General features: G+C 37.6%; 1 protein-coding gene across 1 annotated transcript in view; it reads left to right on the top strand.

The window, feature by feature from the left end:
* Positions 1-5297: 5297 nt before the first annotated feature.
* FCHO2 (FCH and mu domain containing endocytic adaptor 2) overlaps positions 5298-25559 on the top strand; it is a 104144-nt gene continuing 83882 nt past the window's right edge. The window contains exons 1-2 of the mRNA XM_081053137.1: positions 5298-6523; positions 17376-17467. Coding sequence (XP_080909263.1) covers positions 6491-6523; positions 17376-17467 — 125 coding nt within the window. The 5' untranslated portion in view covers positions 5298-6490. The remainder of the gene's footprint in view (positions 6524-17375; positions 17468-25559) is intronic.

Genomic DNA, 25559 nt, shown 5'->3' with positions numbered 1-25559 from the left:
TTTTCTCTTGCCAGGACTGTTATATCTGTCTTTTAACTAGCTTCCCAATTACTGCTGACCCCCTCCCCCTCAATCTCTTTGCACAGAGTACTCATGTATCTTTTAAAACAGCAGAACATATCTCTGCATGTTTCTTTTAAAAAAGCAGATCATATCTCTGCATAAAACCCTATGAAACTTAGACATTGATTTCCTATGAAACTTAGACAACAAACCAGCCTCTCTACCCTTGCTGGGACTCTGCCTTCCTCTGACTCATCTCTGGTCCTTTCCTATTTGATCACTGCACTCCAACGACACCGGCTTCTTTTCCATTTATTTGAACATATCAAGCTCATTGCTATCTCTGGGCATTTGCACTGGTGACTCCTTCACTGTAGATTTCGCTGCAGATGTTCGCATGGCTATTTCCTTTGATTGATTCAGGTCACTGCTTAAATGTCTCTTCCTCAGAGAGGCCATTTTGACCACTCTAGGTAAAGAAGACTCCTCTTCCCACCACAATCTATTTCAGTTATACTTCATAGCTATCCAAAAGGACCTCGTTTGTTTTCATCCTTATGGTCTGTCTTCTCACACTAAGTGTCAGAAATTAGTGATCTTTCTTACAGATTTTGATAGAGAACATTGCAGTCATGTCTACAGGCTGATTTGGTTGTCTGTTTCCTTCTGCCTGTAAAAAGGTTTTTTAATACAATGACCAGATGTCCTGTTTAGAGTGGGACAGCCCTAGAAGCTACTTGTTTCACTCAATATTGCTTCACCAGTGTTTAGAAGAAGGTTTAGATTAATACAGGTGTTCAATAAATGTTTGTTACATAAGTGGACGAATGAGGTTCCCTCCTCCCCCTCAGCTGTCCAAGAAACTCAGGGACTATATTTCTTACTGGTACACCGTGTTACCGCTGAAATCTGGTGCTACATGCACAGTGTGCAGAAAGTGCTGGTCCACTCGTGACTCAGATCCCTGGGCAGGCTTCCGTGAGTCTTCAAGGGAGACCAAGTCTACTTCCTCCATTCTTAGCTAGCCAAGGGTGCCACTTTTCTTGGGCTTCTATGATTACAATTCCTAGCACTCAGTTCTTCCAGTTTCCATACATGACCACCTGCTAGGGGGTTAGCTGGTCCTACAAGCACTGAGTTTCAGAAGTTGCTCTGGATTCCCCTATACTTCATGGACCCCCAAACCACTGTACTAATGGAGAAAATGCCCAGTGAATCCACGGCAATTTCCTGTCACTTTCCTTGTAAGAAGAAGGAGAAGGAGGAGAATGAGAAGAAGAAGAAGGCGAAGGAGAAGGAGAAGAAAGAAAAGAGCCCAGACTAAATTTCTTTGAGGTTATCCTTAAGAAAAAACAGTGATTCATTCATTTTTTTCATTAATAAATGTCTATTGGTCACTAACTATATGCCAGGTACTCTTCTAGGCACATTATTTTGTAATTATCATCTCTATTGTCTTCTTCATTATGGGTCTATGTTAAATTATTAATTTCTTAATAGCAGAGACAGTCTTTTCAGTGTATTAACTGCTCAATAATTGTCTATTGCCTGAACAAATGAAAAAGAGAGAGTTAATGAGAGACTTAAGGAAGATTAAGGCTAGTTACATTTATATTCAAACAAAAACAAAGAGCAGTGAATGCTTTTTACATCTTACTATGCTATAACATTAAAATAAAATTTAAATGTTTAATAATTGTCATAATCTCATCACCCTACCACATATACGAGGTGTGATCAAAGCATAAGGTGAATGCTGCTGCCGAGTGCCATCTAACGGAAAGGCAGAGATCTTTAATACGGGAAGCAGCACAAAGAACCTTATCAACAGTGTGTGACAAGTTTCCACTTGTTCAGCGCAGTCAGTTGGGTGTGAGCTACGGTTGAGAGAAGATGAGTTTTAAAGTGTGCTGTAAATCATGGATCATGAGCAATGCATTAACATGAAATGGGGCAACAGTTTCATCCTCGATCATGACAACACTCCATGTCACACATAGCTTCTGGTACGGCAATTTCTATCAAATAAAAACATTATGATGTGTCCTCATCTACCTTAGCAGCAGATCTGGCACTGTGTAACTTCTGGCTCTCCCCCAAAGTCAAAATGACCATGAAAGGTAAACATTTTCAATCAATTCAGGACATCAAGACAGTCACAACAGCACAACTAAAGATATTCATGAAAGAGGACATCCAGAACTGCTTCAGCAAGTGGCAAGAATGATGGGATAAGTGTGTTTCAAATGAGGGGGAGTCTTTTGAGGGGGATTAATGGCAATGCGTCTTTTACTGTAATAATTTTTTAAATTTAAATATTCACCATATTTTTAGTCGTGTATTTTTTCATGTTTTCTTTTGATTTTTGTCTATTTACATGCATTTTTAATGTATTATCCATATCATCTTCTGCCTTTCCACTTAACATTAATGACAAACATTTTATATGGTTTTACCTTATCGTCACCTTCACGACTTTCTATAATTTAGTAATTTCTCTTTTCTTATTTTTGAATCCCCTGTTGGGTTCCCTGTGGTCACCAGCACTGTAACCCCCTGAACAATCTGTCAGGTGTTTTTGTGCTTGTTCCACAGACAGAAAGGGTAGTCCCTGGGAAAGTACATCTCATTCTGGAGGAGGATATGATGCCCCATCAGGGAGCGTACAGTCACTCCCTCAACAGGGAAGAAAGGTGTGCCTAGCAGGTTGCTGTGAACTGAGAAGAGTATGTGGAAGGTGGTATTTAGCTCCATCCTGCAGTTTGATTAACTTGTTTCTACCTCCTTGCCCTCATATAGCTGTCTGCCTGGGTACCATCTGCTAAGCTTCAGCTTTTCTTTCTGTTTTGCATAAAGTGTTTGCGTTCAGTATGCAGCTATTGAGTTGGGAAAAACAAGAGGATACCAGACTTCAGGGATCTACCTGTTTCTCTTCCGCCTTTTAATGGAGCTTAGCTCTTTGCCACTTGTTATTGTCAAGTGCAAGATGAGAACAGAGAAGGAATACTGCATCTGACACACGATGCTGCCCCTTAAAGAAATCAGCAGGAAACAGGAGAGATTCACAGGAGCTTCTCCTCTGCCACCCTCATCTTGGAAACAAGTGGAAATACATTTGCAAAATCATATTGAAAATAAATGGGAAAATGAGTTTTACTTTATCATCAACTCTTCTAGAATAGAACTAGTTTTATATGAAGTAATGAGGAAATGACCTTGCTAACTAAATGTTCATTAATGTGCTGTGAGCTGTGAACCCAGGATTGGAAATGGGAGATCAAACTAAGGAATGAAAAGGGGGAAGTTCTCTGGGTGCCTTGCCCTCAAATCTTGGCGATAAACCATATTTTTTTCAACGAGGGAATTTAGATTTAGGTTATTTGTGTTAATTTCTCCTCTCTCATTTGCTACTATTTGTCAAGTTATTTTTGAGCAGTGCAGGTATGCTTTGGGCTATAACATACATACTTGGGACACAGTTTAATGGGGACCAACAATATCCTTTGGAAGCCAACATGTTGATGGCAGTTATAATTAGGGAGAGATCCTAAGAGAAAGATGAATCTGGTGGTGGAGGCATCCAAAAATTGAAGGCCAAATTGTTTAGGGGTCCCTTCCAGAGCCAATCTTGAATATTATTATTTCAATTTTATGTTATTTTTATTACAAAAGGTAGCTTATCCTTTAAGAAGTATACTCAAGCCCCAAAGGACTCTTTTGAAAATATTTAAAGTAATGAGAGAAAATGAAATCAAATAGAACTTAAATAATGACATTTTAATAGATTCTAAGATCTAGCACCAATAAAGAGGATGAGTAAATAAGAGTGTGTCTGTGTTATGAAAAAAAATATATGAGTAAAAGAAGAATGGAGTTATTGCCTATTCAAAGTCTCATGCACCTTCACATTTCTACCATAGGCTCAATTACTCATCTATTCTTTCACTGAACATTTACAAAGTGACTGCTAAGTGCCAGGTATTATAGGCAGTGAGTGGAATGCTGTTGCTATCTATGCCAGTTTTTTAATAATTTCAGAATCTTTTGGGATAAGCAGAGGTAAGTGTGTGTGGCACAAGTACTTTAAGGTCATATGAGTGAGCTCCCCACGCAGGACCTTATCTATGCTCTACCAGAGTGTGTGTGCATGCCTGGAAACCTCACTTGAGAGAACAGAAGGTGGCTGATACCACCCACATCCTTCTTCTACTACACCATCTTGTCTGAAATTTAGTCACCGTAATCACTATTTACTGTAAAGTTCCACGGTTTAAATACCAGGCAATTATAGCCTATCGTGTTTTGGCCCCCAATGAACCTTGTAAATACCCGAAATATACAGGATATTTATCTTCATGGCAGGCCTGCCTGTAAAATTTATGAGAACCAGAGATAAGAGTACAAATGGAGACCAGTGTACCCCGTGCAACTATTGAATATGTACTATGCTAAATTATCAGTGTTGGAATCACAAATTGGAACGCTAAGAGAAGAAAAGTCTGTGCTTGACACCACTTTGTTACGAAATGATCGATTGCATTCAAGCTGAGAGGAACAATTGGACAAGTTAATTACCTGTCTTCTTTCTTTCTTAAGTACTTCTGCTGCTCAAGTTGTCTGAACTCCACAGCAGTTTATCTCTGATGTGGGCAGCTATACTACCCACAAGTTTTCACTGAAGTTGGAGTCCACTTTTTGTTTTGAAGACAAAGGGCAAGAGATAAGAAATGTTTCCCTGGGGCCGAATAATGTTGGTCACGGGAGAGGGTATTTATGGTTGTGGGCCAGTGTTCAACCTTAGATCAGGAGCAGCAGAGGCGGCCATGGGTTTTTTAATAAATTAATGTGTGTTTGTGATATATAAGGTCCTTCAAAGCATGGGATCCGGGATTGGGGCATCTCCTTAGGTCTAAGGGGTTTAGTGCTTAGCGTTAGGAATTTAATGCCAAGCTTATTTGCAGGGCGATCTAGATGGCTGTATTTTTCCTGGAATTTCTATAGCATCAAGATAGCGCTAGACCAATGGCTTAAAGAATTGTAGCATATTTCTAAGTATGACTTCCCCCAAAACTAGGTGTCAATGACAGTTATGAGGACTTTCTAAAGAAAGGAAATAGCAAATATATACAAAAAGAGAATAGTGTAACACCATGTTTCCATTACCTAGCTGCAACAATTATCAACTTATGGTTAACCTTGTTTCAAATTCTAGATGTCTTATCATTATATCCTATATGTTTCTAAAAAATATTCTTAAAAAGATATGACAATGCCATTACCCAATGGTTCCCAATTCAACAAATACTTTATTCATCCACGTGTAAGCCAATGGGTGGTTTTTACTTTTGAGAATGAAAGTGTGAGTCACGTCCAACGAAGGAACAGTGTTGTGCTCATTATGTGTGAGGCCACAAGATCTGAAGCTGTGATGTGTTTGTGCAGTTAAAGCTACAGGAAATCTGTGTGTGGGGCTTGGCTTCAAGGGCTGCAGATTTGGACCCAGCAGCAGATCTGGTGACAGTGACCTTGAGACCTCTCTACAGGACGTCTTCTTTCCCTTAACCTTGGGAAAGCAAGGAGAAGGGGATTTGATTTTTCGGTGATGCCGAGGCATGTTGAAACTTGTGTCTGTTTCCAAAATGTACAAGTTGCTAAGAGAACCACGGACTCACATGCACAAGTCCTGAAAAAAAAAATTTTTTTTTTTTAACTGCCTGGGTCAGGGAAATTCGTCCGTTCTGGGTCCCGTTCCTGCAGTAGGCCGTCCCGGCCGGTTTGCCTGGGGCGTGTCAGAGGTCACGGATTCGGAGCCTGGGTCTCGCGCGGCTCCAGTGACTCTCCGGCGACACTGGGCGTTTCCTCCTTTTCCGGCCTTGGAAAGTTTTGTTTTGGTTCTTAGTTCCCCGTCAAAGAAAGGCACCCCGTCGACCAAAGGTTTCTGAGTCTCCTCCAGGTGGCCAGAGGCCAAGGTCCCCCATCGCAGCTCGCCCAGACCCGGGTCCCATCCGAATCCCCGAAGGCGGGGGAAGCAAGCCTCGTGACGAGGAAGGGAGCGAGCAGCCAGGCCACCGGCTCCACTGGCGCTGGCCGCCGCGGCTCCGCCCGGTCCCGGAGCCAGTACCCATCGCGCCACAAAGGGTGCGGACAGCCTCCCGAGTGACTCCTCAGGGACCCGGTTCTCCACCATTCCCAAGAGAATACTCAACCTAGCCGCGCCCGCGCTGCGGAGAGAGAAAGAGCGAGCGAGCTCGGCGACCGCAGCCCGGGCCGGGGCGCATGCGCGCCGCAGGCGGGGTCCGCGAGGCGCTCGTCCCGCCGCTGCAGCCGCTAGGTGGCGCATGCGCCCTGAGCGGTGCGGGCCGGGCTCCGGGAAGCAGGCGGCGGCGGCGGCGACAGGCGGGGGCGCCGTGGGGGCCGGGCCGGTGTTTACACAGCGGCGGGCGGGCGCGGACGCAGACCCCGGCGCGGCGGCGGCGACAGCGGCACGATGGTCATGGCGCATTTCGTCGAGAATTTCTGGGTAAGAGAGGGATGCTGGAAATAGTGTGGGTTTGGGAGTCGGAGGCTCTCCGCGCCTGACCTCGGCCTGCGTGCGCTTCGGGCGGCGGCGGCAGATCCGCGGGCGAGGCGATCGTCCTCGGACCGCCGCCTGCTGGGACCCGCCGGGACGATCGCAGCCGGGCGACGGCTCGGCGGCCGCCGGGACTCGCAGGCTCGCAGCCCTTGCTGGGGCCGGGGGCTGTCATCGCGGCCGCTCAGCCCGCCCTGAGGACGCCGAGGGGCCGCCCGCCGCCCGCGCTGGGACAAAGCGCCGGATGGGGCGGGAGGCAGGACCCGGCCCCGCCGGAGCTCCCGGCGCCGGGCGTGCTCCGCGGCTCGAGCGCGCACGACGGGCCGGCCGCGCGCTGCGGGCGAGCGTCGGCCCAGCGGGGTGGCGGGGGCCCGCCGCCTTCCCGCCGCCTTCCCGCCGCCTTCCCGCCGCCGTCCCGCACGGCAGCCCCCGCCCCGTTTCCACGCGGAATCGCTGCGGGCTGGCGTCGGATCGGCGCTTGCTCTCGGCCTCGCAGCTCGGGCCGTGAGTCGGCGCCCAGCGCTTTGCCTCTGGGCCTGTGCACAAAGCGTCTACAAGTTGCATTTAATGTAACCGCATTCCTGGGGCTTACGCGCACCGAGACTTCCCCCGATCCCCGTGCTGCTTCCCCTTCCTCGTTCTTTCCACACCCCCTTCTTAACTCAGTGTTAGCAGGAGATTCTTCTTGGAGATTGACTTCTCAGCCTCCCTGGGGCGTGTTTTGCTGCAGTTTCTGTTTGTTGTCATGGGAAGTACAGTGCAGCCCTGTACAGGAAAGTGAGATGTTTACTCAGGTAGCGCGGGGGGATCTCATTTTGTGTCCTGACAGTGGCAAGGACTACACTTCCATTTTCGTGAAGGTTTAGACATATTTAAAGGAGCGATCTGTCTTAGGAAATTTCGAAGTGTCTCAAGCAAGAACTTGCTTAGTAATCGGATCAGTTCATAGTTAGTCTTGGAAGTTCCTTGTTTTCCACAAGCCACATTAGATTTTTTTTTTTTTTTTACAAAACCGCTTTATTGAGGGACAGTTCACATACACCATACACCCATGTAAGCATACACGTCAAGGATGGTGTGTATGTTCATAGAGCTGTGCATACATCACCACAATCAATCTTAGAACAATTTTATCACCTCAAAGAGTCCCCGTATCCATTAGCAGTCACTCCCCATTCCCCTGCTATCTCGGCCCTGGGCAGCTAATCTGTACATTTCTGCCTCTAGATTTATCTGTTCCGGACATATGAAATGGGATCATACGCATATATGTGGGCCTTTGGGACTGGCTTCTTTCCCTTAGCATGTTTCCAAGGTTCATCCCAGGTTCATCCAGTTCATCCCTGATGTATCAGTACTTCCATTTTATGGCCAAATAATATTCCATTGTATATATATAACAGTTTATCCATCACCAGTGATGGACATTTAAGTTGTTTCCAGTTTTTGGCCATTATGAGCAATGCGGCTATGAACATGTTTGTACAGGTTTTTGTATGGACATATGTCGTAATTTATTTTGCTGGATCCTATGGTAATTCTCTGTTTTACATTCAAGGAACTGCCAAACTGTTTTCCTAAGTGGCTGCACCATTTTACAATCCCACTAGCAATGTCTGAGGGTTCCAGTTTTTTCACATGCTGGATAACACTTTTTATCTGTATTTTTTATTATAATAGGTCAGTATGAAGTAGTGTCTCACTGCGGTTTTGATTTGCATTTCTCCGGTGGCAAATGATGTTGGGCATCTTTTCATGTGCTTGTTGCCCATTTATGTATTTTCTTTGGCGAAATGTCTGTTCAGATCCATTGCCCATGTTTAGATTGGGTTGTCTTTTTCTTACTCAGTTGTAGGAGTTCTTGTTATATTCTGGGTACATATCTCTTACTAGATATACAATTTTGTAAATATTTTCTCCCATTGTTTGGGTTGTCTTTTTCATTTTCTTGATGGTGTTCTTTGAAGCACAGACATTTTTAATTTTGATGAACTCTTGTTGAAGTCCCGTTTACCTAATTTTTCTGTTATCACTTACGCTTTTTTTATCTAAGAAATCTTTCCCAGACCAAGGTCACAAAGATTTACTTCTATGTTTTCTTTTGTGCGTTTTATAGTTTTAGGTCTTACATTTAGACTTACGATCCTTTGAAGTTAATTTTTGTGTGGTGCAAGGAAGAAGGTACATGTTTCCCCAAAAATAAGACCCATCCGGACAATCAGCTCTAAGGTGTCTCTTGGAGCAAAAATGAATATAAGACTCGGTCTTATATTATATTATACCCGGTCTTATGTTATAGTATACCCATAAGACCGAGTCTTATATTCATTTTTGCTCCAAAAGACGCCTTAGAGCTGATTGTCCGGCTGCGTCCTGTTTTGGGGGAAACACAGTACAACTTCATTCTTTTGCATGTGAATATGCAGCACCCTTTGTTGAAAACGCTCTTTTTTCTCCATTGAATAGCTCTGGTATCCTTGTCAAAGATCAGTTGACTATAGATGTACGGGTTATTTCTGGATGTTTTAGTTGTATTCCATTGTCTATCCCTATGCTAGGACCAACCACACTGTTTTTATTACTGTAACTTTGTAGTAAGTTTGGAATTGGGAAGTGTGAGTCCTCCAGCTTTGTTCTTTTTCAAAATTTGGCTATTCTGGGTCCCTTGCATTTCCATATGAATTTTTGGTTTAGCCTATCAGTTTTAGATATTAGGTTTTACAGTGGCAATTTATAAAACTTTTAAAAGGATCATTTAAAAATGACATGCTTACAATATTTTGCATATTTTTGATGCATGAGTGTGTATTTGGAAGTTTGTTAATTCCAAATCGTACATTAACATTTTAAAGTTATCTTTTGTTTTTTGTTAATTGAGCTTTGAACATAGCCTTGTTGTTTCTGGCTATTATGGATAATGCTTCCATCAACATTTTTGTACAAATTTTGGTGTGCCCTTTTTTGTGCCTCTTAATAGAGGAATGGTAATAAATTTGGATCTGAAATCTAGAGCTAATCCCAAGTCTAATTTGTGTTTCAGTTTTTGCCTTTACTTCCACTATTGAGTACAAATAGTTTAAATAGATGGCATTTTATTTTATTTCCAAGCCTGGAATTGGGGCTGACAGCTCTAAATTGGAACTTGAAAAGCTCTGAAGGGTTAAATGAACTAGGAAAGTCTAGAATCTACGATGTTTGTTTCTCTATTCTCCCCTGATGTTCCAAGTGGCACTGTCAGAACAAAATAAAACTTGTCAAAGTGAGGTAATGGGAAACTTTAACACTTTAGGTTTCTAACCTAACAACCTATTAATTCCCCCCCACCCACATGTAAAAAGACAAACCTTTTGTTGTGTCATTTTATTAGAGGAAAGTTGAATCATTCAAACTCTTCAAGCTCTTTTGAAAGCAGCACATCCTGCCTTTTTCTTTAAAGTATAGTTTTTCTTACCTAAAACTACATGCTACGTTATAAATTCTTTTACTTGACACTATACTTTGAAGAGAAAACTGTATTCAAAACTTCCTACACTACAGTTTTGTTGCTGATAAGTCAGTTTTTGCCACAAAATATAGTGCCATTGATAATCAAGTTGAAGGTGTTTTTCTTTTGTTAGAATTGGACAGCAACATAATCTTAATAGCAGATATCCACACTATTGCTTTTAATATGTAAAAACAGTTGTTAGTCCATCAAAAAGATTATGTATCTTTAAAAAGGCATCAACAATTATTACAATGAGGAAGTGTCTCTATATGCTACTTCATTCTCAGAGTTGAGTACTAGTTAATACTTTTGAGATTCTCAATGTTAGCGTTGCACTTCATGTTTTTATGTAAGTCCACATTAATTCAGGAGTTAAAAACAATTTAAGGAATAAATTTCATCGGTCATAATTATTGAAGGGGAAAAATAAGTAAGCACAACATACTAGGTCAAATACTTCATAAATCTCATTTTACATAATAATCCTAATCTGTATAAGATACGAAGCATTTTCCCAATGACATCAAGTATTCTTTGGCATACATCACATTGTAACGAACTGATATTTTTAGTTAGGTTACTGTTTCCAAAGATTATCTCCAGTCAGCACATCAAGAATGAATGAACAACAACTATGTAAGGCATTTTTTATCCTGAAGTTTTTCCTTATTTCTTTTACTGATTAACCAGTGTAAGAATCTCATTCCATTTGTCTGTCGGTTTTACTGGTATTGTCATACTTAACTTTTAAATAAAATTGGAGCACTTAGTTATATATCCAGAATTTAATCTATGATTACATGGATAAACTGGGAGGATTAAAATGTTTTTTAAAAACTTGGAATTGCTATTAATAGGACTTTGGAATGCAAAACATTATTATATTTTTGCTTGATTATTTACTCTAAATTTAGTATCGTAGATGAGAGACTAACACATACATACATATTAATTGGAGTTGTTTGTCCATGTGATAATTTAAAAATATATGTCTTTAGAAAATTAGTTGAAGTTACCATATAAACTCAGAACATAGACTTTATTACTTGAAATTTCCAAATATTGTAGTTTGGAGTACCTGCTTAGGATATGATCCCATTAGATGATATACTAAAATTTAAAAAGTATATATGCATATATGTTTCCATATGTACATTAATTAACAGATTTGCAAAATTTACATGGTCAGTATTCAAAAGGTACAAAAGGGAATAAATATGGTATAAAATCTTCCCCCTTTTCTCCAGCCATCAAGATCTTCCCCAAAACAATTACTGTTACCAACTTCTTAGGTAGCTTTCTAGAGATAACCTGTGTATATACATGTAGATAACATACACTAAGTTAAAATGTATTATTGTAAAACTGTTAGCCGGTTAGTCATGCCCAAATTGTTTTCAACTACAACAGGCTGTGAAAAAGCAAACTACAGTTTCATCAAACTAGGTTTAAGTAGATGTTACAGATATATATTTTAGATGGCACTAAATTTTATTCTGAGGCCCTTAGTTTTTCTGGTGGGGGGATGTGGAGGGATGGTTGTTTTGTATTTTTGCCTTAATCTAGAAGAAATTCGAAAGAAATTGATACTGATTTAGTTTGCATAAATTCAATTCAGGAGAAGGATTTTTGAACATTGATAGGGAAAGGATAAAAATTTGCTGTCTGGCTGCTTTTTTAGCCCTACACACTAATCCTTTCAGAACCATTTAAATGATTTAGGCAAACGCATGGGAAAAAAGGTAGGCTTTGTATCCTGCGTGTTTGGTTAGCATAAACCTTTGGGAGGTAGTTTTTTGAATCGTGGGGTATCTTCTGAGGTTATCCACCCTGATTTCGTAATTCTAGCATAATTAAGCACCCTAAGAAATCCATATAGAAATATGGTGTCATGCAGACTTATAAAGGAAAGGGAATAAGGGCTTGGCTTTCAATTTGCCTAGTGTGGAAAAATTAAAGAATATTAGAGTTGGAAGAATTTTAATAATTGGGTCCACAGAGGTTATTATAAATTCAGATGTAGGAGAAACAAAAACAGCACTGCATCAACTGAGATGTATAATTATGTCTATTGGTGAAGATGCTAGAGAATGTTGCTGGAATGGCCAGCCAGAAAGGATTAAAGTGGGAAGTGATTAGTGAACTGTGTGATGAAGTTGGCACACAGTTCCATCAATTCCATCAGACATACATCCTCCTTGATGGAATTTAGATGGCTTTAAGGATTTAACTAACTGGGAAGAGGTGTGTTATAATTAAAAAGATTAAGGAGGAGTATTTGAGTGTTGAGAAAAAAAATTTTTAATTTAATAAGATTTATTTCCTTCAATCAACCAACAAATGCGTTTGAGTGACTTTTGTACCTGCACTGAGTAGTTTTGGTTGCTGAGCAGTGCTCATTCTGCATAGTGTAATCATTGTTTCGTGCTTTAGCAATATCTTGCCAAGAGTTCTGCAGAATAGTTTTAGCGATCATGTGTGAAAATTTCAATGTATAAATAGAACGCTGACTGAAAGCGATTGTGGCTTGTGGTTGAATGCCCTGTTTACTTATAGAAAAACTGCTTGCGTGTATTTTATCCTTTTCTTCCTAGTAGTTTCCAAGGCAAAAATGGCACCGGAGGGCTGTCAGTGTATGTTTGTTGAATTCCCATCAAAAATGTCTAGAAGGTTCTTCCCTAGAGGGGCCATTTTGCAGAGGAAAAAAATTTTTTTACCGTTAGTTAAATATTTTACTGTGTCTTTCAGAGAAGGCTGATAAGGTGAGACTACATCCAATGCATGTTAAATGCACTGCTTTGCAGTGGCCCATCCAAGGTCGTCAAATAAATATCAGTAAGAGCTAAAGTAAAAGGAGAATGCAGAGAGGTAGGAAGTGATATGTATGTGTTTGTTTTGGAGGCTGTCTGGACTGAGTGGTTAGGCTTGTTACTGTTTTCACAGACCGTTCCTCCTGATCCTTCTCTTTCCACCCCCCCCTAAAATTTTTTTAATTGAAATGGAAACTAGGCAAAATCAACTTTTTAATTCATACAGCCTACACTCTATCTTCTTTCTGCCTATTTTCCAGTTCTTGGACTAATCAAAATTGAAGAATATCTGGGTTTTTTTTTATTTATTTTTAGTGTTTAATTTACTGTTGCCCTTAAAAGGCTCTTTGAAGGAGAAGTTTCAAACCATTAACTAAAGTCTGTGGGGTTTACAGCTTGGTGTTTTTGTGACTCTTAAAAACCTAGGTATGTGAACAGTTCCATTTTAGTTAAAATAGGAATTTCATAGCATTTTTAATATACATGCATTTTTTTCTTCAAGTGGAAGTTAGATTGTATGTTATGTCTGTTTTAAAAGTGTTTAAGTATAAAATTATGTTATAAAATCAATCAGAAAAAGATGCCTTTGGGTTTCCAAAATGGGTTTGATGACTTATTCAACCTTTAACTTGAAATTTCAAAGATGTCTTTCTTATAGACTATATTTGGCTAGAAAAAATCTGAGCATTTTTACTGACTTGGTGACCCTGCTTATAACTTAATCATCTTTTCAGTTAAATTACAGTTCAATTGATAATTTAGATGCAAAACAGTATGCATAGCAGATCTCATTTCCATATTAAAAAGTAACATGTGACTATATGTATGAGGAAGGAATCTGGACATCAAACTGTTAAGTGCAGTCGTCTTAGTGATATTAGAGTGGTAAGAGGAAACAGTGGGAACTGAGAAGTTTGTGTTCTCTTAAGGGACTTGTCCGAATGATTCTGGACTTACGTCTCCAAAGGATAATAAAACTGTTTTTTCTATTTCAAACTAGGAATTATGCAAAGATGTTTAACAGATTCTATTAGATTATAACGTGATTTTATTTGCCCCGAGGTCATAGTCAGTGGGTGTTCTATGACAGTGCATTAAGATATGCAGATAAAAGATCCTATTTTGTAATTGTCCTCCTTGGGCCAGCAATGGTGTTAATAGTTGTTTTTGTCAGTTAATACTGAAAATTTCTCTGCAAGAATTTATTGGTTAAAAGGGATAAAAATATTTACTTTTTGGGCAACTTTACTGATATATATATATATATATATATATATATTTAATTTTATTGGGGAATATTGGGGAACAGTGTGTTTCTCCAGGGTCCATCAGCTCCTAGTCGTTGTCCTTCAATCTAGTTGTGGAGGGCGCAGCTCAGCTCTTTAAGTTCAGTTGCCATTTTCAATCTTTAGTTACAGGGGCCACAGCCCACCATCCCATGCGGGAATTGAACCGGCAACCTTGTTGTTGAGAGCCCATGTTCTAACCAACTGAGCCATCCAGCTGCCCCTCTGGAAGCTCAGCGGCAACTCACTGTCTTCAATCTAGTTGTGGAGGGCGCAGCTCACTGGGCCCATGTGGGGATCAAACCAGCAGCCCTGTTCAGAGCTCGGGCTCTAACCAACTGTGACGACAGAGCCCCAGAGAGCAGTTTCCAGGCTCTTGGCCTCACATGGAAAGGTACTGGCTCGGGCAGTAGATGGCCGTCAGCTGTGACTAGTTGGCCATCAGCTGTTTCCAGTTAGGCATTAGCCACTGATATAACTGCTGTGGCTACGCTAGGGGGTTGGTTGGTTGGCGGAGAAGAAGCGGACGTCGGGTTGCGGATCGTGTGGCTCCTGCTTCCTGTGTCTCCAACCCAGCCGCCAGCGAGAATATAGTGGTATGACTCCCCCATCTATGGCTCCGTGGGTGTTCCTTTTTGGCCTCACCATATCCTGTGTTCTTGTGTGGGGAGCTGGAGCTGAGACCCTGCATGACACCAACTGAGCCACCCGGCCGCCCCATATTGGGAGGGATATATTTTACATACCGTATAATTCACTCATTTAAAGTGTGCAAGTCAGTGGTTTTTAGTAATACTCACAGTCATTTGGGTAATATTTGCAACCATCCTCACAAGTCAATTAAAAACATTTTCATTACCTCAAAAAGAAACCCTGTACCTTGTATCACTCCATACCTTCTCTTTCCCACCCCCACCCCACCAGTGACCCACTAATCTACTTTCTGTCTTTATAGATTATCTTATTCTGGACTTTAATGTGAATGGAATCATGTAACATATGGTCTTTTGTGACTGGCTTCTTTCTCTCAGCATGTTTTCAAGGTTCATCAATATTGTTACATGTATCAGTACTTAATTCCTTTTATGGCTGAATAATATTTCAGTGCACGGGTATATCACATTTTGTTTATCCATTTGTCAGGTGATGGACATTTGGGTTGTTTCCACCTTTTGGCTATTATGAATAATGATGCCATAAACATTCTTGTACAGATTTCTTCGTGGACATGTATTTACTTGTGTTGATTAAACTAGTGAATAAGCCAGCTGACAAGAAGCTCATCACTGTTTAGTAAATACCTACTTTTAAAAATCTAGCTACAGGTGTACCTCATTTTATTGCACTTTACTTTTTTGAGCTTCACAGGTGTGTGTTTTTTGCAAATTGAAGGCAAGACCCCCATTAGCATAAAGCTTACGACTTACTTTATTGCGATACTCATTTTATAGCGGTGGTCTGGAACCAAACATGCAACATCCAAGGTATGCCTGTATTTGGGGACGGGATATTTTTTTGGTGGGTGGAAATAATGTTCTAACATTGTGGTGATGGTTGCACAACTCTGTAAATATATCCTAAAAATTACTGCATTGTACACTTTAAAGAGGTGAATTATATGGTGTGTGAATTCTATCTTAATAAAATTGTAAAAACAGAATAATTCAAAAATTTGAACAGAAGCAAAACAAAACCTAGCCATTGATAAGTGATTTTATACCAACAATTGTAGTATACTTGGGAGAAAATTGCATTTTAAAACTGCTTACCATGATAGCTTTTAACTCTATTACTTTTATATTGAAGACTTGGCTTATTTATTATTAACTTTTTATTAAAAAGTTTATACTCATTATTCCACTTCCTAGAAATAATTTGCTGTTAATAGTTTGCTGTATATGACTTCAGATTCCTTTTGTATACATATTTGCAACATATTTTTTTCAATGAAAATGAAATCCTACTAGGTATACCGTTTTGCACCTTGCTTTTTAATTTATTTTTTTAACCTGAAAAAAAACCCACACAATATCAGGCCTCCACAGAAGAATGGGTCATTATGAAGTCTGCAGTCATCTGTTACCAGTGTATTACATTCAAGTAATGGAATGAATCCCTTGGAAGATTCAGGCCCTTCAATATTTTGTCTGTAATTTTATTTACTAATCTGCATGATGATGATATTTTTGGTTGCTATACACTAGAGAGAACGGTTACTTCAAAGTATATTCTTATTTTGGTTGGAATAAATTTGCGTGAAAAACCCAGAGAGAGTAAAAAATTAAAGTTAGATCATTTCTTCTTGAACATGAAAAATTATATGATATTATATTATTTCATTACAAATAAGACATTTTAATTTGTTGTATTTTATGGCAAACTAATTACTATTAGCTGACAGGTTTATTAGGGATCACTTATTTAATTCTTCATTATTTTATTTTTGCTGAAAAATGAAAACAAACTGGAGAGTTGTTAAGCTTGGTTTATTAATAAAGTCTTTTATTTCACCTATAACATTGACATTTCTAATGTTTTCTTGGCTGTGACTTGCTAATTTAGCATTTACTGGATTAAACAGCAGTAAGGGTTTTGCAGGATTATGTAGTGGTCTGGTTCTGTTTATTTCCCATTAGTTGAGGACTAACCAATAGACTGCTAACTGTTCTTTTGTTAAAATATTATCTACTTTCTCACTTACCAAGCTGTGTAAGTTTACTGACTTACATTTGCAATTGTATTTTATGGTATTCAGTGCTTATATGATTAATAATAATATGCTTGACTCAGAATTCAAGATTTAGTTATTTTGAAGCACAGATTTTGAGTTAAATAATCAGAAATCCCTGAATGCATGTTAAAGAAATTGAATTGGGATTTGGTAATGTATTTAAAGAGGTCCATGTTTATCTTTTCTAAGTTATGCTGCATATTATTCCTTAAAATTTCAGACTTAGTTTCATTAATATAACCTTATGAGTGATTAGAGTATGATATGTATGTGGTTGTATATGTATGTATATATAATAAATTGTAAACTTAATGAAACCTTGTAGTATTCCTTTGATACAGTTTAAAGTCATACTATGAGCAACAATCCTTAAAAAAAGACAGCTCACCTGAGCATCAGAATTGCATATTAGTTAGCATAGGATTATTCTTAAGTCATTTTGATCTGTTTTTTTTTTTTTTAAACTAAAAATCTTTTTAAATTGTAGGGGGAAAAAAATAGTGGCTTTGATGTCCTTTACCATAATATGAAACATGGACAGATATCGACGAAAGAACTAGCAGATTTTGTAAGAGAAAGGTATGTATTTTTTAAAGGCATTCAACAATTCATTACATGTTAAATTTTAGACTATAAATACTTGAGAAAGATTGGGTTGAATTTGGATTAAGGTAATCAAGTACAGTTACTAAAAGTATAGTGTAGTTATACTTGAGAGTAGTAGTTATCTGTGATCTACACACTGACGGCTAAGTTGTGGCTCCAGGTGGCTTGAAAATACTATCTACATATTTTTTATAGAATATGCTAGCAAGGTGATAAAATAGAAAATTTGCCGAACTTTATAGGATAAAATATTAACCATTTCTTTAAATAAAAATCATTAAGACATACTAAAATAATTTGAAGAATAAGTTTACCGAACTTGTAGTTTAATTATGTATTATTATAACTTTTATTTTTAAAAAGTCCTCTGTATATATTTGTAAATTCTGCAAATTTATAAAATCTGATTGTCTTTCAGACTCTTAGGATATAGTAGTCAATTTAGAAAAGATTAAAAGTCAGGGTAATTTGATTTCATTAAAGCTGTTTTGTGGCAAGCCCCACTTGTAATTTTTATATGAACACATTTAAAATCTTTACCTTGATAATACAGGGACATTTTGTCTTTAGATCCTTCATTTATTCTTTCAACAATATAGTCGTCATATATTCCATGTCTGCTGCGTGCAAGGCACTTGTCTAGATTCTGGGAATATAGTGGTAAAGATACAACCACTGCCTTCATGGCGTTTACTGATCGGTAGGAATTGGGGAACAAACTGATTCATTTAACACCCATCCTCTTAAGGCTTCCAATTCTCTAATGGAGTTAAGAGGCAGTCCAAAAGCTCTAAGTACTATGGAGGAAGCTGTCCCAGGCTGGCGTCTACACAGCACTGGCAGGAGTAAAGGAGAGGTCTCAGAATGCTGCATCTCTGGCATGTCTCCTAGCCTTCCTTCTTCCCAACACTTCCATCACTGCTGGAACTGTCTACCTTGACACCATCAGGCAGTTGTCATTATGCCTTTTAGCCATGTTTATGTCTGTCACCATAAGAAGTCCAGGACTCCTGGGCCATCCCTTCTTGGCCTAGAATCTAACCGCTTTATGATTCTGTGAGCAGTGAGACAACCCCTCCTTCCACTCCCCCTTCCCTACTTTATTTTTCTTCATAGCAGGGAATTTTATCTTTTTTGCTTATTGCTCTTTCTTGTACTTGGGATAGTGCTTGTTTCTTTAGCAAACACCTCAGTAAAGATTTTTTGATAGAATGACTCTCTAACTTCACTATCCTAATCCAAGATATTATCCTATTCCAATCCATTAGTTTGACCTGAACGGCAGCGATAGCACCTAACTGGTCTATCTACATTCATTCTTGGTCTCCTGCAGTTTATTTTCTGCACTGTAATTGGAATGCTTTTTAAAAACTACAGATCGGTTTGTTACCTCTCCTGTTTAAACCATTTCAGAGGCGTCCCAGTGCCCTTAAGATAGGCCTGCATGGTCTAACCTAGAACTACCTTTCAAGCTTTAGGTCACAGCAGAATTCTTAGTATTTACTCTCCAGAGATGTTGACCGTATTGTTGACAGGGCTGCTTCTGGTCCAGGCTTTGTACATATTCTCCTCTTCATCTGGTTGATGCCTGTTTATACTTTAGAGCTCAGCAATGTGCTCACTTTACCAGGAATTCTTTTCCTAATCTTTCTGACTAGGTCAAAAACACCTCTTATAATCTCACTGAGCATCATAATTTGCTTCATTTTGCCATATGCATACACTCATGAAAGCATCACCACAATTGAAACAATGAACATGTTCATCATCCCCTTTGTACTCTCTCACTCTGGTCCCTTCTTCGCATCCCTAAGCAACCACTCATTTTCTTTTTCTTTTTTTAACTACTCATTTGTTTCTGACACTTACGTTAGTTTGCATTTTGTAGAATTTTATATGCATTGAATCATGCAGGATGTACTCCATCTCATGCTTTCACTCCCTGTAATTATTTTGAGATTGATCCATGTTGTTTCATCTATCAGTGATTCATTCATTCTTACTATTGAGTAGTATTTCATTTATGGATATATCACAGTTTGTCCATTCATCTGTCAAAGTTATACCTATTTTTTGAACTCTATTAAGTATATCAACTTAATCATATAGTAGGTATTCTTTTTTCTAACTCTTGTTACTCAGCACTGTTTGTGAGATTCATTTGTATTGAGTTGAGTGTAATTCATTTACAACACTATTTAACATTAAATTGTATACATATACCAAAATGTATTTATCTACTCTTGGCAGACATTTGGGTTGTTTCCAGTTTTTTGCTATTATAGGTAATACCGCTTTGAATATTCTTGCACATGTGTCTTGGTATACATATACATATTCATGTTAGGCATTATATATACCCTGGAGTGGAATTGCCAGGTCATAGAGTATGTGTGTGCTCAGCTCTAGTAGATAAAGCTAGAGAATTTTCTAAGGTGCTTGAACCAGTTTACGCCAGCAGCCTTGTTTGAAAGTTCAGTGGCTCCATGTCATTGAGAGAAGTAGTAATATCTTATTGTGATTTTAATGTATAGTTCCCTGATGAATAATGAGGTTGAGCGTCATTTTATGTTTTTTGGCCATTGCATTTTCTCTTTTATGAAGTACCTAGTCATCTCTTGCCTATTTTTCTTTTTATTCTCCCCCTTTTTAAAAAATAAATTGAAGGAATTCTTTAGATTCTGGGTAAAAGCACTTCATTAGTTACGTGTTACAAATTTATATAAACACAGTTGATTTTTATATATTGACTTTGTGTTCAGCAACCTGACAATTCTTGCTTATTCTGATAATTTATTTGTAGATTCTTTTGGATTTTCTATGTGTACTATCATCTCTTGCAAATGACAGTTTATCTCTTCCTTTCCAATTCTTTATAGCTTTTATTTTTTCTTCTTGAATTATTGTACTGGCTAAAAGCTCCAGTGTAATGCTAATAGCAGTGGTGATGGTAGACATTCTTAAATATGGTGTATTTGTTCTAGTTTTTTTCCTACTGTTAGATTATTGAATTCCCTTAGACATACTATTTTGGTAAGGTTTTTGTTTTTCCTTTTTTTAAAAATCATGTATGGATGTTGAATTTGGTAAAATACTTTTCCTGCATCTATTGAGATGATATGTCTTTCCTTTTCTTTTCTTTTTTATCACCTTGTTAATCTGAACTACATTGAATTTTGAATGTTTAACTTCCATTGTTGGTATAAACTCAACTTGGTGGAGATAATATTGTCCTTTTTATATACTGGTGGATCAGTTTGCTGCTATTTTATTTAGAATTTTTGCATGTATATTTGTGAACAGGATTGGCCTGAAAATTTCCTTTATCTAAATGTCCTTGTTAGGTTTTGATATCAAGGTTTGTTAGCCTCATAAAAGGAGTTGGGGAGTATACCCTATTTTTGTATTCTCTGGAAAAATTTGTGGAAGATTATAGTTTCTTCATTATGTGTTTCATAGAATAGAATATGCTGGTCAAGTCATTTGTGCTTGGAATTGTTTTGTAGGGAGGTTTTAAATTACATACCATTTCCCCCAAAATAAGACCTAGCCAGACAATCAGCTCTAATGCGTTTTTTGGAGCAAAAATTAATATAAAACCCGGGGTTATGTTATGTTATATTATATAAGACCTGGTATTATGTTATATTGTATTGTATTGTATTAATTATATTATTATACCTGATCTTATAGTAAAATAAGACTGGGTTTTATATTAATTTTTGCTCCAAAAGACGCATTAGAGCTGATTGTCCGGCTAGGTCTTATTTTTGGGGAAACATGGTAATTAATTTCTTTAATAGTTGCAGGATATTCAGCTATTCTACTTCTTCTGTAAGTTTGATAAGTTATATTTTTAAGGAATTTTTCCATTTCATCTAAATTTTCAAATTTATTGGCCAAAAGTTATTCTTAATATTTTTTTAACGAACTTTTAAAATGTCTGCAGGATCTGTACTGATGTCCCAGTTTTCATTTCTGATGGTTTGTGCATTCTCTTTTCCATGATGTCTCATTTGGCATTTGTTGATTTTAGTAGTTTTTATTAACAACCAGCTATTGGATTTGTTGATCTTCTTTTTGTGTATTAATTTTTTATTTTATTAGCTATTACTAGCTTTTGTTCCTTATTTCCATTGACTTTGTGTTCAGTTTGCTGTTCTTTTTCTAACTTTTTGAGATGAATACATAACTTAATGATTTTCAACGTTTTCCCCCCAATATATCCATTTAAGTCCACATAATTTCACTCAAACATTGCTTTTGTTTTGCACCCCATTAGTTTTGAGAATAAGGTTTTCATTATATTGAATTTTAATATATTTTGTGTCATTTTGCTGTCTCCTTTGCTTCCTGGGTTATTTAGAAGTTTATTTCTTAATTCCCAAATATATATTGATTTCTAAGGCATATTTTTGGTATTGATTATAAGCAGAATTGCATTGTGATTAGAAAACATACTCTGTATGATTTCAGTGTCTTGAAATTTGTTGACATTTGGTTTATGGACTAGGATAGAGTCAAATTTGATAATATCTGTATGTACCTGAAAAGACTGCATTTTGTATTTGTTGTATGTAAGGTTCTGTATATATTTATTATGGTAAGTTTGTGAATTCTGTTCTTCATTTCTGATATATCATCAATGGTGTTTGGTGTTTTTTTTGTTTTTGTTTTTGTTTTCATCCTCACTTTATCAGTTCTTGAGAGAGTTGTACTGAAATCTCTCATTTTGATTGTGATTTTTGTCTGTTTATCCATGTAGTCTGTCAGTTTTTTGCTTTTATACATTTGAGGCCATGTTAGTAGGTGGATGTAAATTTAAAACTGTTAACATCTTCAGGTGAATTGAAAGTTTTTATCATTACGAAGTGTCCTTTTATATCTCTTACAGTGTGTTTTTTGCCTTGAAGTCTACATTGTTGTCACTATAATGTCATCAGTTTGGTTAGTGTTTGCATGGTATATTTATTTTTTATTTTCCTTGCTGTGTCCTTGTGGTTTAGATGTGTTTCTTATTTTTAAAGGCATTTTGTCAATCTTTATCTTTTAATTGGAGTATTTAGTTAATTGCATTCAGTATAATAACAGATATATTTATTTTCAAGTCTGTTATCTCAGAGGTTGTCAATCTTTTTTTGTACAGGTCCAGAAAATAAATATTTTAGGCTTTGGTGCCATCCAGTCTCCTTTGGAGCTGTTCAGCTGCTGTTTTCATACAAAAGCAGCCATAGTCAGCACATAAATAAATGAACGTGGCTATGTTTTAATAAAACTTTATTTACAAAAACAAGCAGTGGGCCACATTTGGCTGATGGTGTTGTAGTTTACCAACCCCTTTACTGCTTTGGTTTTGTTTTGTTTTTATTCTACTTGTTTTACATGTTTTCCTCCTCTTTCTTGTCTTTTGGCCTATTCTTTAAAAATTCTGTTTTCTTCTATTAGCTTAGAAATAATACCCTTTTGAACTATTATTTTAGTGCTTACCCTAGAGATTATAACATCATACTTCCTTGACCTGTTAACTTCTAATAATAATTGGTACTTTTACCCTCTTCCTGAAAATGTAGGAAGCTTATAACAATATTATTACTTCCTGACTTATATACTTTATATGCCATTTGTATGTTTGTGTGTAACTTTTTACTGTGGAAATTAAAAGCTTTTTTAAAAACCTTTTTATTGTGGAAATATACACTTACATGCCATTTTTGTTTGGTATTTCTTTAACTTTTTATTATGGAAAATTTCAAAATAGAGAAAATATTATAAACCATTAAGTAATGAACTCTAATACAGTTTCATCAATCATTAGTACTTTGCCAGTCTTGTTTAGAGCAATTCCCTGGCATCAAATTGTTACGTCCATAGATATTTACATATGTATCTCTAACAACTAAGGACTTAAAGAATAATACTCATCCAACAAAATTAATGATAATTTAAAATATATATTCTAATATATTTTTTGTTCTCAGGTTGTTAACGTATGTTATTCTATATTTTTAAGATTTTTGTATAGTCATTATTTAGATTTATTAAAGTTATTTACTTTTTTTCCTGATACTTGTCCTGGTTTGTTTTTCTTCTGTTTTAAAAACATCTCTTTAATATTCTCTTTAATGTGGATTTGCTGGTGATGAATTCTCAGTGTTTGTTAGTCTGATCATAGCTCTATCTTCATTTGAAAAACTTTTATTATGGACAATTTCAAGCATATAAAACTTACACGAAAATTATGAACTTAATACAGTAGTACTTCAGTATTCAAATGTCTTCGTTGACGAACACTTTGGTTTACAAACACTGTAAACCCGGCAGTAAATGCTTTGGTTTTCGAACATGTCTCGGAGGTCGAACTTGTCACGCGGCTTCTGCTGAGTGCAAGATCCTGAGGCGTACCTGTCGGCTGTATTTGAATGTTTCAGAACTCGAACGGACTTCCGGAACGATTACGTTAGAAAACCTAGGTTCCACTGTATAGTGAACTTCCATGTTGCAACCACCAAGGTTCAACAGTTACCAAATTATGGCCAGTCTTGTTCCATCTATTCCATACCACTACTTTTGAATTGTTATGAAGCAAATCTCAGATTCAGAAACATATTTCATCTATTAACGTTTCAGATGTATCTGTAGAAGGTAAGGGCTTTAAAAAAAAACACCATAACCATCACCTGTTTTCTAAAAATACAGTATTAGTTCCTTAGTATCACCAAATATCTAGTCATTGCTCAGTTTTCCTCGATTGTCATACACACACAGAGTACATGTAGTTGATTTCCTCCAATCAGGATCCCAGTAAGATTTATACATTATATTTGGTTGATGCGATTTTTGAATCTCTTACTCTGTAGATTTCCTACCTGCTCCTGAACTTTTGTTTTTGTTGAAGAAACCAAATAATCTGTTTTATAGAGGGTCCCATATCCTGGAATATGCTAATTGCATGTTCATACTTTTATACAACATTTTCCTTTACTCCTGTATTTCTTGTAAATTGTCATTGAAATCTAGCAGCTTGGATCAAATTCAGTTCAATATTTTGATGAAAGTACTAAGTAAGTTGTGTGCACTTCCACTGGAGGTACATACTGATAATATCTGGTCGTATCTGTTTTGTGGTACACACACAAAAAGCCATTGACAATCATCACGTAGATCTGTTATTTTATTAGGGGTTTACTTTCATTAATATTTTTACTGGGTATAGAATTCTGAAAAAAAATAACCAGATTTTTTTAGAGCAGGTTTAGGTTCACAACAAAACGGAGAAGAAGGCACAGAGGCTTCCCATATACCCCCTGCCCCACACACGCGGAGCCTCCTCCATTATCGACATCACATCCACAATGATACATTTTTTTTTTAACCAAGAATGAACCGACACTGACACATCATAATCAATCGTAGTCCATAATTTACCTTGGGGTTCGCTTTGAGTATTGTACGTTCTATGGGTTGGACAAGTGTATAATGACATATATCTAATAGTGTCATGCGGAATATTTTCACTGCCCTAAGAATCTTCTGCTGTTTATTGTCTCCATAGTTTTGACAATATAGTTTGAATCATACAATACATAACAGCCTTTCCAGATTGGCTTCTTTCCCTTAATAATATGTATAAGGTTCCTCCACGTCTTTTCATGGCTGGGTAGCTCTTTTTTTTTTTTTTTAAAGTGCTGAAGAATATTCCATTGTCTGGATTTACCACAGTTTATCCATTCACCTACTGAAGGATATCTTGGTTGCTTCCAAGTCTTGACAATTATGGATAAAGCTGCTGTGTAAACATCCATGTGTAGGTTTTTGTGTGGACCTAAGTTTGCAGCTCCTTTGGGTAGATACCAAGGAACACGATTGCTGGATTATAGGGTACAAGTATGTTTAGTTTTATAAGAAACTGCCAAACTATCCTCCGAAGTATCATTTTGCATTCTCACCAGCAGTTCTTTTGTTCCATATCCTTGCCAGTATTTGGTGGTGTCAGTGTTCCAGACTTTGGCCATTTTATTAGGTATATAAAGGTATCGCATTTTAATTTGCATTTTCCTGATGACGT

Source organism: Rhinolophus hipposideros (genome assembly GCF_964194185.1).
Source record: "Rhinolophus hipposideros genome assembly, chromosome: 7".
NCBI lineage: Eukaryota > Metazoa > Chordata > Mammalia > Chiroptera > Rhinolophidae > Rhinolophus > Rhinolophus hipposideros.
The sequence above is the reverse complement of the archived record's forward strand: the minus strand, read 5'-3'. Positions and strand labels throughout refer to the sequence as shown.